Source organism: Dermacentor silvarum, chromosome 4 (assembly GCF_013339745.2).
Source record: "Dermacentor silvarum isolate Dsil-2018 chromosome 4, BIME_Dsil_1.4, whole genome shotgun sequence".
Lineage (NCBI taxonomy): Eukaryota > Metazoa > Arthropoda > Arachnida > Ixodida > Ixodidae > Dermacentor > Dermacentor silvarum.
In genome coordinates, this window is record NC_051157.2 from 83,127,778 (window position 1) to 83,144,761 (window position 16,984).

General features: G+C 46.1%; 1 protein-coding gene across 1 annotated transcript in view; it reads right to left on the reverse strand.

Annotated features, from left to right (window-relative positions):
* Nucleotides 1–16,984, reverse strand: part of LOC119450313 (uncharacterized) — a 33,737-nt gene that overhangs the window by 4,316 nt on the left and 12,437 nt on the right. Inside the window, exons 4-12 of the mRNA XM_037713737.2 lie at nt 16,635–16,803; nt 14,202–14,395; nt 9,814–9,932; nt 7,665–7,786; nt 4,184–4,334; nt 3,222–3,312; nt 2,341–2,495; nt 1,172–1,282; nt 154–286 (exon numbers count right to left, since the gene is read on the reverse strand). Of these exons, the coding sequence (XP_037569665.1) occupies nt 154–286; nt 1,172–1,282; nt 2,341–2,495; nt 3,222–3,312; nt 4,184–4,334; nt 7,665–7,786; nt 9,814–9,932; nt 14,202–14,395; nt 16,635–16,803 (1,245 nt within the window). The remainder of the gene's footprint in view (nt 1–153; nt 287–1,171; nt 1,283–2,340; nt 2,496–3,221; nt 3,313–4,183; nt 4,335–7,664; nt 7,787–9,813; nt 9,933–14,201; nt 14,396–16,634; nt 16,804–16,984) is intronic.

Below are 16,984 nucleotides of genomic sequence, written 5' to 3' on the forward strand. Positions count from 1 at the left end.
TGAAGCCAAAAAGTTGAACCCAACGAACCGGTAAATCAGTCAATGAATCAATCGAAATTTAAGGATGAACGCATCACAAGACAAAATGTACGAAGTGTGCAGCGAAGTCAGGGATTTAACAAAAGCATGCAGTCCGTAACTCGACCGACTGACCAGGAAAGAAGTTTGTGCGGCAGCTTCCGACGTCTTGTAGATCGACCACACCACGCGGGGCTTTCCAGAGGCCAAGTCGGTGGTCTGCGTCGGCACATCCTTCTTCTCCGGCTCTTCCGGTGAGAAAGACAACCTGCAGTGAGTTGCAAATAAAAGTGCTGAGCATGTTCGATTAGGCACGCGACTTGCGGGAGTAACGAGCCCGCCGCAAGATTTCAGTTTCAGGCCTTATACCCCTTGTTTCCTATGCAAAAACACGCGAAACGTCGAAATACTCTCGCTTTAGGCTGTAGTCACTGAACAGTTTTGAAAGGAAATCATTGCATTTCGGCTCAAGTATAATCTCGGTCACGAAGATTGCAGGTCTGTTCAAATTTACTGGATTTTCTGCACCGAAAGTGGAGTACTTTCGTCTTCGATTTGACAGTGCAGCGCGCGCCACCTGTACCACGCTCTTCGATTTGAGTTCGTGCAAGAGCCAGTTTAGCGTGAATAACATAGCTCTCCTGCGCTCACGACTTTGTAAGTGTAGGAAACGTGCAAGTTCTCGATAGCATAGGAGATGGCTCATCGCTAGTTGATTAGTGCTACCCGGACGTAAATATCTCCCGCTACGGTGCCACAGTAGCTGGCATAATTAAGAAAGAGAAGTACAAGTTCGATGCCTCGGTGGTTTCTACGTATAAACTACTAGCTCCCGCGCCGCTATCAGCAACGGAGGTAGAACTAGTTTTACCGTTGTTTCACCTGTCTTCTGTGTAACCTACAGTCAACTGTTAGCTATAGGCAGGAGCTGAGATTGCCATTCCCTTCAAGACAACCTGCACGCAAACTGGACATTACCTCACGCATGTCAAAGTAGGGGTAGCAGGAGAAATAGCATACTCGTCACCACTGGTTTGAAGACATCTTTGGTTGAGGTGCGCAGACGAAACCACCCCGCACTATTTCTGAGTGAACACAATGCTTTTCTCTCTCTCTCTCTCTATCTGACCCACTGTCCGGAACACTCACTCACACTTGCGGTCTTTGAAAGTCACTTGCCGACGAATGGCGTGGCTTCGGCACCTTCAAACTGCTGGTCCTTCTCATTGCCGCAGCAGATGGAGGGACACGCTGCCTGCGGAGGCTGCGCCAAAGGAGAGAAACAGAAAAAAAAAAGATTGTGGTTTTGCGCGCTCTTTCTTTAATACGCGTTTCCCTTCTCAGCCTTTTTAAGCCGAATAGCATTCTTTTCATTGTCAGTCCAGTTTTCTTTCCAGATATGTAGCTATCTAGCTTTCCCATCAAACATGTGGGTGAATCCCGAAGGTAGTGTGGGCCGTTCACGTTGTTTGTGTCACCGGGTATATGTACCTGGGGCCACTTCGCATGGGCCACTGGGTGCATGCTACTGGATACGTGCCGCTCCTCAATGAACCTCTTTGACGCCAACTTGGTTCACTGTGTATGTACCACTAGCTATGCGCGGACTTCACGCCGGCGCCGCCAGAGGGCACAGAGTGTCCAGAGGGAATTCGTCTGTTTACTTTTGCATCAATGCTTGTAGAACTGCAGCAAATACTGCATTTGATGTACCACGGTCCAACGGTTATACCTTTCATGCTGCCCAATTTGACTTCATTAAATGAAGTGTATATGTCGCAATGAACTAATTGCAATGAGTGTTTACCATGCCACTGTTTTAGCATTGCACGCATACACACAGTCCCAGTATGTCTGGTTCATGTGTAATTACGCTGACGTACTAATTAATGTCTTATGTAGTTTCGAAATGGCGGAAAGCTCTTCTTTTGCCCGAAGCAAGAATGCTCGCTATCTAAAGAAAGAAATAGGAGGGAAAGAAAGTTTCAAGTTGATTCAGGACGTGGTGGCGTAAACTAGAAGCGCGTGAGAATGAGCCTCCGAGATCTGGGAGCGGGCCGACGATCCCAGAAGCCACGGTATGGCATGAGCCGGAGTTCTTGCCTAAGTTACATAGTTGCGGATGTGAAAACCCGTGATCAGGACTTCCAGGTACAAAAAATTACCGCCGCCCCTAGCAGGACACATAGAGGCGCTTTCCATACCATGGAATAGGTATAAACCTACGCTTCATATAAAATATTTATGGCATGAGCGGCAACATACCCTCCAGCTGATAACAAGCACAACTACCGAAAATGCCCCATATATAGGCAACCTCACCTGCCGTAAACCTTCTTAGCTGCTGCTTTTTCAAGGGCACTGTCAAGGATGTCGGCGATTTTCTTTTTCATGTGATCCAGTTCCATCTGGGCCTCCTTTAGGTCTTCGTCTGAGCATGGCTTTCCTGGATTGTCGATGTGGTTTACCTCGGAGGGCTGCAGCAATGAATCGCAAAGCGCAAACTCGTTTCAGCCTGTATATTTGCAAAAGTGACGCTTTCGAGAGCAGGATCGGCACATGAAGCACAGCAGATCATTTCGCTCAACTTTCTTACATTCTAGCGTTATCCGCTGGGTCAACATACCTAAATGCCGCTAGCACATATACAAGTGGCGCGATGATAAAACCATGATGACGCACCAAGAAAACTTATGTTGGTCTTGTTTTGTTAATTAAAAAGCGTCTTCTATTAGGAGGTGCCCACTTCGGTTTTACGAACACATGAGCCCATTGTGACGTCGCAAACCGGTGGCAGCATGTCTATTATTGTACGGTCACAAAGAACAGTTACCCCTCACCGGACACTTAGCGCCGATATTCATGGCATGCTGTACAGATATCTGCTGCCCATGGCGTCACGGTAACGAATTTCGCAAGCTTTAGGGAATGATTTCCACTGCTTTCGGGGCAATCATGTTGCACTGCCGACTGAACTAGGTTCGAATGTTCGAGAAGGCGAAACCGCATAGTATGCTAGTAGATTCTGATGTAAATTTATTACTGTTAATTTTAGATACCGCATCGTGAAACACGATAAACAATCGGGCATGAAACACCCTGATGAAAATAACTCATTTTAATTTTTATATATTTGCTAATTTAACATGTTTTTTTTTTTCAGTCGTGTTGCACGTAGGAGTCGGCGGCATCTTCGCTCTTACCTCGTCAGATAGCAATGATGTGGCAAAGCTTTCCTGCGCGCTTGTAGCCGTCTTTTCTTCGACCGATTCAGCCGAGGTGGTTGATTCGAGGCTGACACGGTGAAGCAGGCAGGACGATGAAAAAGAAATATGGTTGTCGAAACGTTTTTACACGACGTATACTCACGTACGTGATAGTTTAAGGAAACGTGGACACATAGAAGACATCCTCATAAAACAATCATGCATGCTATAACTGCAAATTGTATTCTGTATTTTATGTGTGACTGTCACAGAGCTTCCTTGATATAGTTCTACTAGGCTGTACGACTCCCTCTATCCTGCTACCGTGCTCTTATAAATCGCGGTGCCGGGCAATAGGCAGACGCCTAAAATTTTGTATACTTTTGCACCTCTTCATTTTCACTGTGACAAGACGCACAAGGACGTGTAAAAGCAATCAGTCATGCAAAGCGTGTATAGAAGAAAGACGAAAACGAGAAAAATGAAATAAACTTGCAATGTATGTTGGCAATGTATATTCAGAGAGCTTGCTTCCTATATGAATCGGGGGATTTGCCACGAAGCATTTGCAGTAAAAAAAATAAACAAAACGGACATCGGTTAAAAGCATGCAGACTTGTGTAGAACTGCAGCAACGAATTAGCGCATTTGTTGTCCGTTGTCCAACGGTTATACTCCTCTGTTAGCTGTTTTTAATTTACGCGCATAGAAATCATAATATCATTTTGAGTAGTTTAGGCGGCAGCCAGAAAGACACCTTAGTGTTTTATTGATATTTGTCTCGTGATTATTGCTTATTTAGTACTTCCTAATCCTGTGACGGAACATATGGTACAAGTTTGGGCCATTACCAGCAATGAAATTTTATATTTGGCCCACTAAGCACAGAACATTCCGTGCTACATCATGAAGATACCTGACGAGTAGCTCAATATAATAATAATAGTCAAAGCTCTTACGATGTGTCGCTGTCGCTATCCAAGTCACCCTTGTGAACATCCAGTTGCAAGTTCTTGCGGGGCAACGGCAGCGGGCAGTCTGCCGAATCTGATGGAGGCGGGGGCACGTGATCGAACAAGCCTCCTTTTATCTGGTCCAAGCCGGGACTTACTGCACCGTGACAGTAAGAAAGGTAAGTGAGGTAAATAAGTAAGTAAGTGGGCTTCATCGGAGCGTAAGCCGATATGGTTATTCGGATAATCATGTGGAGAGGCCTGAAGATATATCCGTCCGTCTACGTCAGTGAATGTGTGCTTAGAAACAGTAATGTAAATGATAAGTGCACATAGCACGTGCTATTGGCGAGAGGTGCCAAAACTCAGTTAAGAAATGAAGCATAAAAAGCTCAACGTGCGATGGCTTCAGTAGAACCATGCCAGCACACGAGCCTAATTAAACTCATCGAAATATAAAATAAATAAGGCAAGGATATAGTGCGCATTAAGGTCCTGCAGTGCAAAATAAATTATGATGACCTAGTTACGAGACGGAGCATTCTAGCTTGTTCATAGCAAATAATGCAAAAGGTCGTTTCTTACGTGATCCGATCACACTCTGGTAAGTTCGCCATCGACTTAGGTGTATGAAACCCTAACACTTTGACACTATGAATCGTTCCCGATATCATGGGCCAGGTTTGCAAAGCTTCGCTGCGCATTGGCGGTTAATAACTGCTTAACGCCTGACCTGTTCCTATCAGTCAACACACAGGCATAAGGAATTTATTGCGAACAATATCCCGCCTTCTACACAAACGGACAACTCACGTTACCAGATCTGAATGCCAATTTATAGTGGCAATACATTAACGAAAGCTTGAGCGCTTCGTTTTTATTAACACGAAAGTGTTTTATGCCGGGGTCCACCAAGACTTCACTGACGTATTTCCGTCACGGAAATACGTCACACGAACATACACGAACATAATACAAAGAAAGAAACCAGAAGAAAAAGTTCCACAAACATGCAAAATTTGGAAATCGAACCCACGACCTCTCGGTCCGCGACGATAGATCGCCGAGCGTTTAACCCATTGCGCCACAAACGCATTTGCAGAGAGCTACACAGACGCGCCTTATATATCTAACACTCCTCCGTGTACCCGCGCTCTTGCTCGGGGCGGTGCCGCCGCCTACGAGCAGAAAAGAGAAGTACTGCATTATGACACTAACGCTATAGTGCCTAGAATATACTATAGTGCCTAGAATATACTTACTAGTGTGACGACCGCCGGGCGTTTCCAATGGGAGACGCTGGCACCACCGGTGATGCCTTCCGCCGGAGGCCACCAGACGGCGACACTGTTTGGGACCGTGCTAACCGAGCGGCGCATCACGCGTCGCTTGCGCTTCGGATGCACTTCGGATGCGCGTTCGTAAGCGCAGTCAGTTGCGGCCACCGTTACTAGATTACTCTGCGTTGGTTGCGGCGCGTTGTAGCTTTCGAGCAAGTAGCATGTGGTGCCTCCGCATGTCATTGCTGGGTTTCTTTTCTGTGCGAGTGGTTCGCACTTGTGTCTGTTCGCGGACGCAACCGAGATGTCGTCGCAGAAAACGAGGCGTAAAGACAGCACCTGTTTTGTCCCATATTGTACAACTGGATACCGCTCAAACAACGAGCAAGTCTCATTATTCAGCGCGCCTGCTGACCCAGAACGTTTTGCCGAGTGGGAGAAGAATATAAGAGGGCAGATCGAAGGCTAACTCTGGCGGCTGTCGCTTGTGAGAAACACTTTAATAATTGCTACATTGAGCGCTCGTTCAAAATTAGTCGACGGTGTTTCGCCCATGAAAATGTGCCCTGTTTAATTACCGTCATTTATGGTAATTAATTTAATTTATGGTAATTAGATACAACTTGGTGTGAATTTAGCATTTGTGGACATGTCTCGCATATAATAGTTTACTGTGGAAAAAAGTTACACTTCTTCGGAAACCGCGTATTTATTTATTGGTATTTTTCGCAGAAACACCCGGTATCGTGTAGCGTTATAATGATAACTGTGTGTACGATCGTTTGTAAGTGCAACGAAATCATATTCTTTCGATTACACTTTGCACCTCAACCAACGTTGCGCAGAGCGAAACGGGCTGGGACAGCCCATTGGCGTCTGTCGCACACGCGCGCGTTGGCTAAAGACGCCGCTCGGCATAGCACGGTCCGTACGGCTATCGCCGTCTGGTGGCCGCCAGCGGAAGGCATCATTCTCCGTGCCACCGGAAAGCCCGCGGTCGGCACACTAGTAAGTATATTCTAGGCACTATACTAACGCGCACCGACAGTGAACGCTTCGGTGGTCTCAGCACTACGACGCCTCGATGCCAGCATTCGAAGGGACGCTGGCATCAAGAAGCACTACCAACGCCACCTAGGTGGCGTTCACCGTACTCAGCACAGCGGAGCGTGGCCTCCGCAATTAGCTCTGAAAATGTTTCTGAAGTTGATCGCGGAGGCTGCAATTACGACGCGCTGTACGCGCTGATTTGACTCGGTGACGATTCAGTTACGTGCTTTGTCTTGCGCGTTGTATTAGTGTGTCAGTTACGTGCTTCGTCTTTCGCGTTGTGCTAGCGTGTGCAGCGTAGTGCAGCTTCCATATGCACGACGGTTGCTCATGGTCATCGACGTTGGTAGTCGTGATGGAGGAGACGTGCCACCAGGCGTCAGCGTGGGTGCATCAACGCCTAAGGGCGCTTTAGCCACAAAACACCAATAGACATTATATATCAATGTGCAATAAACATTACACTACTTCTGTGAAGACACGTTTCACTTTCGTGTTCTATACCGATTCCTATATAAGAGGGATCAACCACATTTTTTTTTTATTTCTCTCTTCCCCTTTACGATTTTGTTCTTTCTCGGGCACTCAATCTGTACACACCATTCGCAAACCTGTCGATACTTAATAAGCTATTTCTGTCTTGTTTCTTTCAGTGCATGTGATTATCAGAAGACGTTGACGCATGCAAGTGGCACTGGCCGCTTCTTTTCACATAAAATGAGCACAAGAGGAAACGATACATGAATGACCTTCAGCTTTGCTAGTTATCACATATTCATCAATATCCCTCATCCCACTCCGTGACATTATTTTTTCTTTTTGTTAGCCATGAAGTTATTAACAGAAGTGTTTAAAATATGTACCTGTTGTTTTCCAGTGTTCACTTTCTACGTTCTTTCGCCTTCTCTTATATTCAAGGAGCCAGTTTTCATTCTTATAGGGCCCAGAGATTATTAACTGGCTGCTCAGGCATTGGTTTTACTCTATATAAATAAGTTCAATAAATTAGTATGATGCAAAGTGCTTGCGGACGGCCACCTTATGCTGAAACTGTGCATTGTTCTTCGTATAGTCACACCGTCATCCAGGAAGTGCCATTTGCGCTATTCTCGGCAAGGCAACATATACTCGAGAACTTGTCAGATGTCCCACCGTACCTTCGTCATAATCGGAAGTGACACGCAGTCTGCAGCTTGGAGCCGCTGATGCCCGCACACCGAGGTCTGGTTCGTAAGCCTTGTTTACGAAGTATTCGCTGAGATTCTTGGGCCTGGACCGCCTGCGGTGGCAAGAAAAACTCGCATAACCTTGCGTCACGGCCCTACGAACATTAGGGGCGAGGATGCCAAACTGCGAAGACTTCGTCGGCGTTGTCTAAGAACAATCTCGTGGCCTTGCTCCTAGCAATGCATTGCTCGGCATGTTGACACGCGCATCTTTTATCCGTAACCTCTTGTGTATGGTTCGGCCGCTATGTTGCCGGGACAGGAAATTTGAGTTTCTTAAGTGTTACGAGGGTGGCCGCTAACGCCATTGGATATAAAAATGCAAAATAAAAAGTGAGCACGCCCTTTTGTGCAATGGGGCTGCCCACGCGTAATCAACTTGTAATTGAACTTTATGCTTTTGTAGTGTACCTCACCAAGGCGTGAACTGTCGTAAAGGGTGCGCCTGGGGTCAAGCCGGTACGCTTACGAAACATGCTGTACAGAATTGCTTGGGAGGATTAGTGATGCAAGAACCGTCGCATCTGTACGCATGATCGGAACAAGGCGACGTTGAGCGACAACCATAACAGAGCTCAGCAGTGGGATTGGCGCTGTAGTGATATCGAGTAACTTTTCACGAAGCCAAGATGATGCAAGTTCATGCAAACCTAAACAGCACAAAGATATTCGCAGTTTGAACTCGCAGCAGGAGAAAACAACCTAAAGCTATTGCTTCCTTTTTTCCCCTCGTCTCCTGTGGTACCTTCTTTTAAACTTTTCAAATTATCGTACCATCCATACCCCAAAAACGGCAGTGCTTGGCCGGATGCCGTTATTGACGGATCCCCTGTCTCAGAGCACATGTTCTGACTTGCAGAATTCGCTAACCTCATCAGTAAGATATCTCTAGAAATTGTGAATAAGTGTTTCGATGCTCATTCTTCTCCACCTCATAAACTTTGATCGCCCTATTTGTGATCCTTAGGCCCTGCCAATGATACAGAGAGGGACATCTCTCGAACATAATACCACATATTTTTTTTCATCAATGACTTAGTTGTAATGCGTGTGAAACAAAGCACGATTGGAAAGGTACTGCGCTAAGGCATCGTAGAGTAGCACATATTTCACTTACATAATTGGACCTTGCCCAAGATTAGTTTTTACCCACCGCGTTAGCTAAGTGGCTATGGCGTTGAGCTGTTGAGATTGTGGTCGTGGGTTCGGTCCCAGCAGTAGCAGCCGCATTTCGATGGGGGCTAAATGCAAAAGAGCTGACGTACTTATAATAGGTGGACGTTAAAACACTCCAGGTGCTCAAAATTAACTCGGAGTCGCCCACAATGGCGTGCTTCATATTCAGATCGTGGTTTTGGCAGAAAAAAACCAGAATTTAAATAATTAATTATTATGCATTCGTTCTTGCTCCGCATCCCCTGTGCATATATGAGAGTAAGCAGTGAAATACGATCTATCGGCACTAAATTTGTCCAGTGCTCTAACGCAAGCCTTCGCATTTTTTCTGTACACTTTGCCGCTTACAGCTTCATGTACACTTTATGTCGTGAGCTAAGACAATTACTGCATTTGCAGTTATATCACGCTGCTTTTTCAGCGTGAATGCTAGGTGCCGTTTCATTTCTGTTCTCTTTGTTTCTACTGCATTCAGTCTCAGCTGGGTTCTCTGTGAAATAGTTGGAGATATAACCTGCTTCCGTTCTATGCGACTTGTAAGTTCGAGCAAAAATTCAGCACACGCCTGGGTGCGGCGCAATTTAGATATACGAAATGTAAAGCCTGAGTCAATCTGCTTGTTTGATAGAAGTGCTGTTCCTTGAGGCTCTATATGCATAGAGTATGGCATATTGAATTGCACGTTAAGTAAGCTGACTAGCACTGCTCAGTCTCTAACGTGAAGGGTACATGTTATTTGTGTAACTTAGCTCTTTCTGACTTCTTTAATTTTATATCTTTATTTCTTGTTTAGGAGATGTGCTCTTGGAAAAACAACGAACGGCGCATGAGAACTCCACTTCGGGCACCTTGAGTGCCACAATAAGTAATTTTGGTTATGGTAGTCTGATGATGTACTACTTACGTCGTTCGAATGTCTGTTTCCACTGGAGGCGCTGACGGCACATGTATGGGGCTTGTGAACACGTCCTTATAGGTTTTTTCGCCTAGTGATCCAAACTTTCCGGCAGACTCTTCAAACATCTGTAAGGCAAAAACATTAACGGCATGCTGTGTGACATGCTCTCCTATAAATATTAGGGATGAGGTTGTACTTTGAGATGCTTTTGTCAATTACGCAGCGTGAATTCCCGGAATTCGAATGTGTATAGGTTTCATTATAACCGAGGAGCTTAACATGGGACGTTAAGGAGAGGGACGGAGAGCATGCGCACGGGGCGCGCTATGCTCGGGCGAGAGAAAGAGAAAATGAGAGCTAGAGAGAGAGCGCAGAAATTGTAGCAGCACCAACGAGGCAGCGCTCAGAGCTGCTGCTGACGCCGTTCGCGTTTCCCCGCGTTCGTGCCGAACACGCGCGGTGTACGTGACTGCAACAGGCGTCTCTGGCATCGGCTCGGCAAGTTTCGACCAGCCACACCCCGGCAAGTGTGGAGTCGCAGCTTGGTCGTGACATCACCGGGGAGATAAAGCTCGGAGCCGCCGCGACGGCGGCCGAATTCTCGTTGACTCTGTGGCGAGTACATGTACCCTTGACATGGGACGACCAAAGAAGATCCGGACACCCGAAGAAGAAGCCGCTCATTTTGAAGCGTGTCGCGCGGCCAGGCGACAATCTGCGTGTCAGCAGCGAGCCGATTCGGAATACCATGCCTAGCAGCACTTACCATTTTCTAGCAAAACTTATCCAATCCTAGTAAAACCTTGAAGCAAAGCTAGGTCGATCACCAGCTCCGCTGTTTACTCCAGCCTTGCACCACTAGTGCAAGCTGCCCACGTTTTTTTTTTTTCCTGACAATTCTTACGAGAAATTTCCCTTCCGGCTGTTGAATCGGGTGCGCTTATATCCTCTGCCGAGTGCTTTCTCCAAAAGAAAGCATTATGTGGCACATCACGCATAACCGTGTAGTGCCCAATTTTGTTTCTAAATCGTATTTATCATTCTTCACGCAAGCAGCAAACTCCTGTGCTCCTTTGCTAGCTATAAATTTTGAGTTGTTCAATGGTATCACGGTGGTGAGAGAGAAATGACCCCAATGTTCCGAAAAATCATTAAAAGAAAGCACACATGGTGCAACAACGAAGTTATAACTGTGGCCGCGCTCATCAAATAAAGAAGGAAAGCAAGCAGAGGAAACGTAGGGAGGTCAACGAGACGAGTATCCCGTTTGCTACCCAACACTCGGAGTAAAGGAAGTGGGAATACGAGGAGGAAAAAATGCAGTTAGTGACCAATGGGCCCCTTCAGGACGCCAAGAAAAAATATCGAGGGATGGTTACCTCTGACTTTTTTCTCAAGTGCGTGGATGCATGCAGACTGGTACAGATATCTGCTACAGCGGGTTCAGTCAGCTTGTTCGACCACCACTATAACAGATTTTTCGCCTCCATATTCCAAAGACGCTGTGGTTCAAAGCAGATGGTAGCATTAACTACTCGGCCACAGTCGAGATAAGCAAGAGGCGTTTGGAGCATAGGTAGAGAAAAAAAAGTTGTGAAAAGCATGGAGAACACCGCGTCAGTTCACAAGTCCCTTGATCATGAAAACCTCATTATTTTGCGACTGGTCCCTACGTGTTGCTTTCACTGCAAAGTACAAGTGCTTTGCGTGCCGCGTGGCAAGCTTGGGCTTCGGCCATAGTTCAAGGTGATGTAGCGTTATTGCTTTCAAAACTTGTCTTTAATGAGCGTGTTTTTACATGGAGAAAATGAGAATAACATTTGTAGTGGAAATATCAAATATTTTACTAAATAAGTCCTGTTTTTCGTCGACTGATGACTTTATCAGAAATGCACTGTTCCTAACGTACCTCTTTCTATACTTAAAAAAAATAGCATTCAGCACTTGAGTTCTTCTAACTCGCTCTTGCAGGGCCTTGTTAATTTTCAAGTCACTCACTCTATGGACATGTTCAGCGTACTTCAGGAGCTCTGTGATGATCAATCAGTAAATCCATAATTGTGCACTTTGATATCAAGATAAGGAGTATGCGCCTTTCCATTGTTGCACTAAATAAATAAGTTTCAGTGTCTACTCTTGGGTTATTTGATGGTCACGGTTGCTTCCGCCTTTGGAAACCGTCTTATTCAGGCTTTAAAGGCACAGTGGACACGAAGTAAAAAAAAAACATTTCTGTGCAAACACAAGATGCAGCGGAGACGTTAGATGTTGAATTTCTCTTCAAAAAGGTTGTTTTAAACATCCTTAATGCAACCATGCTGCAGGCAGTCGCTATAGAAATGACCTTTAAACTTCAAAGACTTAACGAATGTAGCTAATCTTAGCATGTACCAAGAGTGAGCAATTAATGATTACCCCAGTAAAATTATTTGAGCTGATCAATTTGTATTTATCTAATTTCATGTTAATTATAACACATCGGAGTGGAGTTTCAGTTGGTGCACAATAGTCCTTCGAAACTAGAAGAGCTTTTGGCACAAAGCCTGACTTGGCATATAGTGAGATACCCTGCTATAAGTCATGTCAGTGAAGAGAATTGAGTAGATTTAAAAGTTTTGCCCTGCATTCATTATATTTAAAATTTGTTTCTAACTGAATGAAGTGAGCTCTTTGCACTCGCTGTCGATAAATGACTTCTAGCAGTCCATGTTTACAATTACTGGGCATGATCCATTGTATTAAAAGCTTCTCCGCCGACTCCCTTGAATGGACTGTCTCATGACTGAAGCATTTCAAGTTGCAACATCCTTCCAAGACCTTCTTTATAACAGTGGTATTTTAGTTCATTTTCTTCATACGGAAGAAACCAAGCTCCATGCTTTCACTAAGCCCAGGACATTTAGGTGCACGTTAAAGAAACCCAGGTGGTCCAAATTTCCGGAGTCCCCCACTACGGCGTGCCTCATAATCAGATCGTGGTTTTATCACGTAACACCCAACATTTAAATGAATAATAAATAATAAGGACAACGCCGTTACAGAGCAAATCTTGTGAATACCTGTCCGTATTAACGCATGTAGCCTGATGACGACATCTAGTTTAAATCAAATGTGCATTTGCAGCCGTTGTAGAGTCCTCAACGAACGACCTTCAGCCCTTTTGAGTTTTCTTTATTTCCCTCTGGCTCTCTCATATTTACATTTAATGCGAAACACTTTTGCCTCATTCTCGGCACATTGCGGTAGGCAGCTAGGTAGGTTTCTGTCTCACCTTGCCTTCATAAAATTAACATAATGTGGGACCCATGGTGGAACCAAACCTCTGCGATCGAGTACAGCTGCCCGGTGCTACAACCACTGGGCCACGGTCGCTTTTTTTTTGGCACATTGAACAGCACAAGCACAGCAAAAGTTTCATTCGGGGTACCAGTCTCTATAGGAACTGGCTTTGCACGATCCCGTTTAAATCCATGCATGTTTAACAATACTTCTCTCGTTCCAAAGGCAACCAGCTGTTTGAAACGCTCGGCGCGTGCGCCACGTGCCACTTTCTCGTCTTCTTTCCCTGTGACAGCTCGCGTTTTGAGGCGCCGTGTTAGACTGCACTATCTCCGGGACTGGCCCACTTTCCCCCGTACTTTCCTCGAAGTAGTTTACGCTACGTAGATACTCTGCAACGTTGTACCAACTTCGTGATTGCCCAAGTTAGTCATATTTAGCATTTATTCGCTGGAGTACAAATGTCATGGTCACTTTAACATACACCACATGACATAGTCGTAGGTATGTACGTACGACTGTACAACACGTAGTTGCTGATGACACCACAATCCGTGTTTCTCTCGCTTGCACTCGTCCAGTACCCATGTATAACCCAACAATCACCTCGTCGTAAGCTCCCGTTGAGCTGCCGGCGTAGAAATTCCTTTGCTGCCATACAATCGTCTTCGAGGTGGTCGTCGACGTGCTGCTGTCCTCCCTCACATGTACGCTCCCGACGCCACACGTACAACGATTAAATTTGCACAAGCGCGTTGATTCAGCTGGTTCGCGGAGCCCCTAACAAATGCTAGATAACCAGGTACCTGCAAAATGTTTCGCGTAGCGTCGATTCCCACAGTGTATGGGATCAGCTGATTTTCTTTTTCTTTTTTTGACTGGGCCATGGGCGGCAAGAATGCTTGCTTATTAAAAGCAGAATATAGTCTTCGGGGTACCCTCGTGAGCACCTTATACAGAACACGTGTCTTTCACATTTTTCTTATGATGCACGGTGTCATGCAACCGCACTAATAATCGCATCACGGTCTCAGGTTCATAGTTGCACTCACAATATGCATTAGAGCACCACCGACACCACAACTAACACCTCTACTAAAAGTCCAGCCACTTACTTTGCGCCTATTCTGCCGGCCGTAAGAGCGAACAGAGCCAGAGTCGCTGAACGGACTGCGGTGCACTTTCGGACGGCAGCACTTGCAGTAGAGCACCAGGAACAGTACTACGAGGACGAAGATGGCCATCAGAACGCCGGCCACTATCCAGGCGAGCCGCGAGACGGACTCTGTCTTCGTTGGCGTGACGTAAGCTGGAACGTAATCAGGTAGGTACGTGAATGCATCAGACATGGTGGTTTATAGACGACGAGAGAACGCACAGCACTCTGTAATACGATGAAGTCTGGGACAAACCAACGATAAGAAAATAAACAGAAATAAAAAGTCCCTGCGCTAGGACAAACGTAGTTCCGGCTCAGAAAATTCTGTTGTATTGGTTTTTCTCTGTATTATTGCACAAACCAAGTCGACTGGCTCCCTGATTAATGAGGCGGATGATTATTGCAGACAGCATTGCAAGACCTTCGAGCACAGGTGACAAACATGTTGTTCCTTCGAAAATGTTTTATTGAGATAGTGTATGTCATCCATGCACAATGCATAGCAATTATATGGACACTCAGGCCGAATTTTTGCCACCACCATGACATTCTGCATATATATATATATATATATATATATATATATATATAAGTATGCTATATTTTTATTTGGGCCTAATATGCAAGGTAGATGCTATACTATTCAATCGCCAAAGCTGCTCAAACCGGGTCTATGCTCTTAACTGAATTAGTCTATCGATTGTTTAAAGAATTGCATCCCGCAAGCAAAACTCATGAAACATTTCATTAGCAGCGCATGCCTTTTATCCTAAGTCTTCCGCCTCTTATGCGGATGATGTATGCGTATGATGCATAACGTTGGCTGTGTGAACGTGTGCGAACGTTTGTACAGATAAGGACGTGTGACCAGTCCATCGTGTACATCTTGCGGCTGCTGCGAGACACTTCAGGCACCTGATATTGGAGTGTCCCGATTTCAGTGCGCAGCGCATGTCGCTAGTGAGGCACTATCATCTCCTTGGCCTGCGGTGTACGTCACTAGACGAATGTTTGTACCCCAGTGGTTGTGCGTCTCGACGCGGTCAAGCTCATCGCGCTCTCCTTACTTTTCTGGAATTAATAAGGTTCACGTTTGTAACTTAGAGACTGTTTCTTCTATTTAGCGTTTTTTAGTAGCGTGGCCTGCAGTGACCTGTAGTGACCGGCCGTACTCTCTGTGACCTGTACGGTGTGTTCTACTTTGTTCTTTGAGATTTGTCATCTTGCTCTTTCTTCCTGTTCTTCTTCCTACCTTCCATTTCTGATTCTATGTCCTGCTTTCTAATTATCAGAGCTCACAATTCGAAAATGATGTAATTTCACTTGTTCAGCTCTTTACCGGCAGCGCTGCGGCACCTGTGCGATATCATTACAGGCACTACGTACACGACGTATTGAAGCTTTTGAAGGGGCCCTGAACCACCCTTCGGGCTCGGTGAACTAACATAGTCCGCGGGTAATATACACTGCTGTGAACATCTCAGACAAGTTCTGATGTCGTACGCTGTGCATGGAGCTCGCAAGCGGAACGCGACGTCACCTTTCTCTCAAACGCTCTTGTTTCCACAGAATGATCCTCACTCTTTTCTGCGGGCTTTATTTCGTAATTAAGCACATTCCAATACGCGGCTGCTATTGGTCGCTGTGGTCGGCTACACCGCGACCGCCGCGGGGTGCCGCCACGAGTCCGCTGGCTAAGCGCACTGCGGCTCGCTGAGGACAACCTCGTTTGGCTTACGTTTACACCAAAATCGAAAGTCGGGGCAGTTTACGTTAACATCCAAAACTAAATTTAGGACTGCGCGCCACGGTGACATTTCGAAGGCGGAGCGTTGGGGTGCCCGCCCCACTCTGCCGTAGCCTTCGCAGTGCAAGGCAAGGAACGGGAGCACAGCGAAGGCAGTGTTTGATTGTCAATAACTCCGCTTCTGCTGAACGCACTTTTTACGGCAATGTATTCCTGAAATAGCCTATTTCACCTTAAATGTCTTTCTCCACTTCCGATGAAAAGTGGTGCAGGGCCGCTTTAAGGTTGCCAGAAATTTTGGCGCCCCCGCGCATAGTTACAGCACCGTCCGGAGAGCTCAAGCGCAGCGCTATACCTTACCATCGCTGTGAGTGATTCGGCCTTCGAGCAAAACTTGCAATTTCTTAAACAATGTAATGTACGCATGAGAAGCCCCCATCGCGCAGGGAGAGAAGGAGGATAATTGGCAAAGATGGGTATTTTTTTCTTCAGGAAGTCGGGACGACGTCCAATGTTACCGTTGAAAGCTGCATTAATGAAGGCTCGTTCGGTGTAAAACGGACAATTAACTGAGAGAAAAATTAAATGAGTTTGATAACTCGCTGGCGCTAACTAAAATGCGAAATTCCACGCCACACTCACGCTCAGCCTTGACAACGACAGGGTAGCCGAGCAGCCGCGACATGTCTGTCTCATTGACCACGGACATGGCCTCCACAGCGGTCTCCGCAGGCACAGGCTTGCCCTCTTGTGACAGTGTGTACACAAGGGACATGAGCTGGTCCTTATAGTCCACCGAGAGGTTGACCACCTGTCAGATGGCAAAACGGTGGGACAAGATGGCTGTTTTATTCAGCTCTGCCTTGACACATGACGAGAAGTGAGACGGCAGCACTGCTTAATGAGATTTTTTTTCTGAGCTCACGGCAGCGAAACATACCGTCAATGAGTCCCGGTCATATCTGCGAGCACGTTTTCAGCGGTACTTTGGC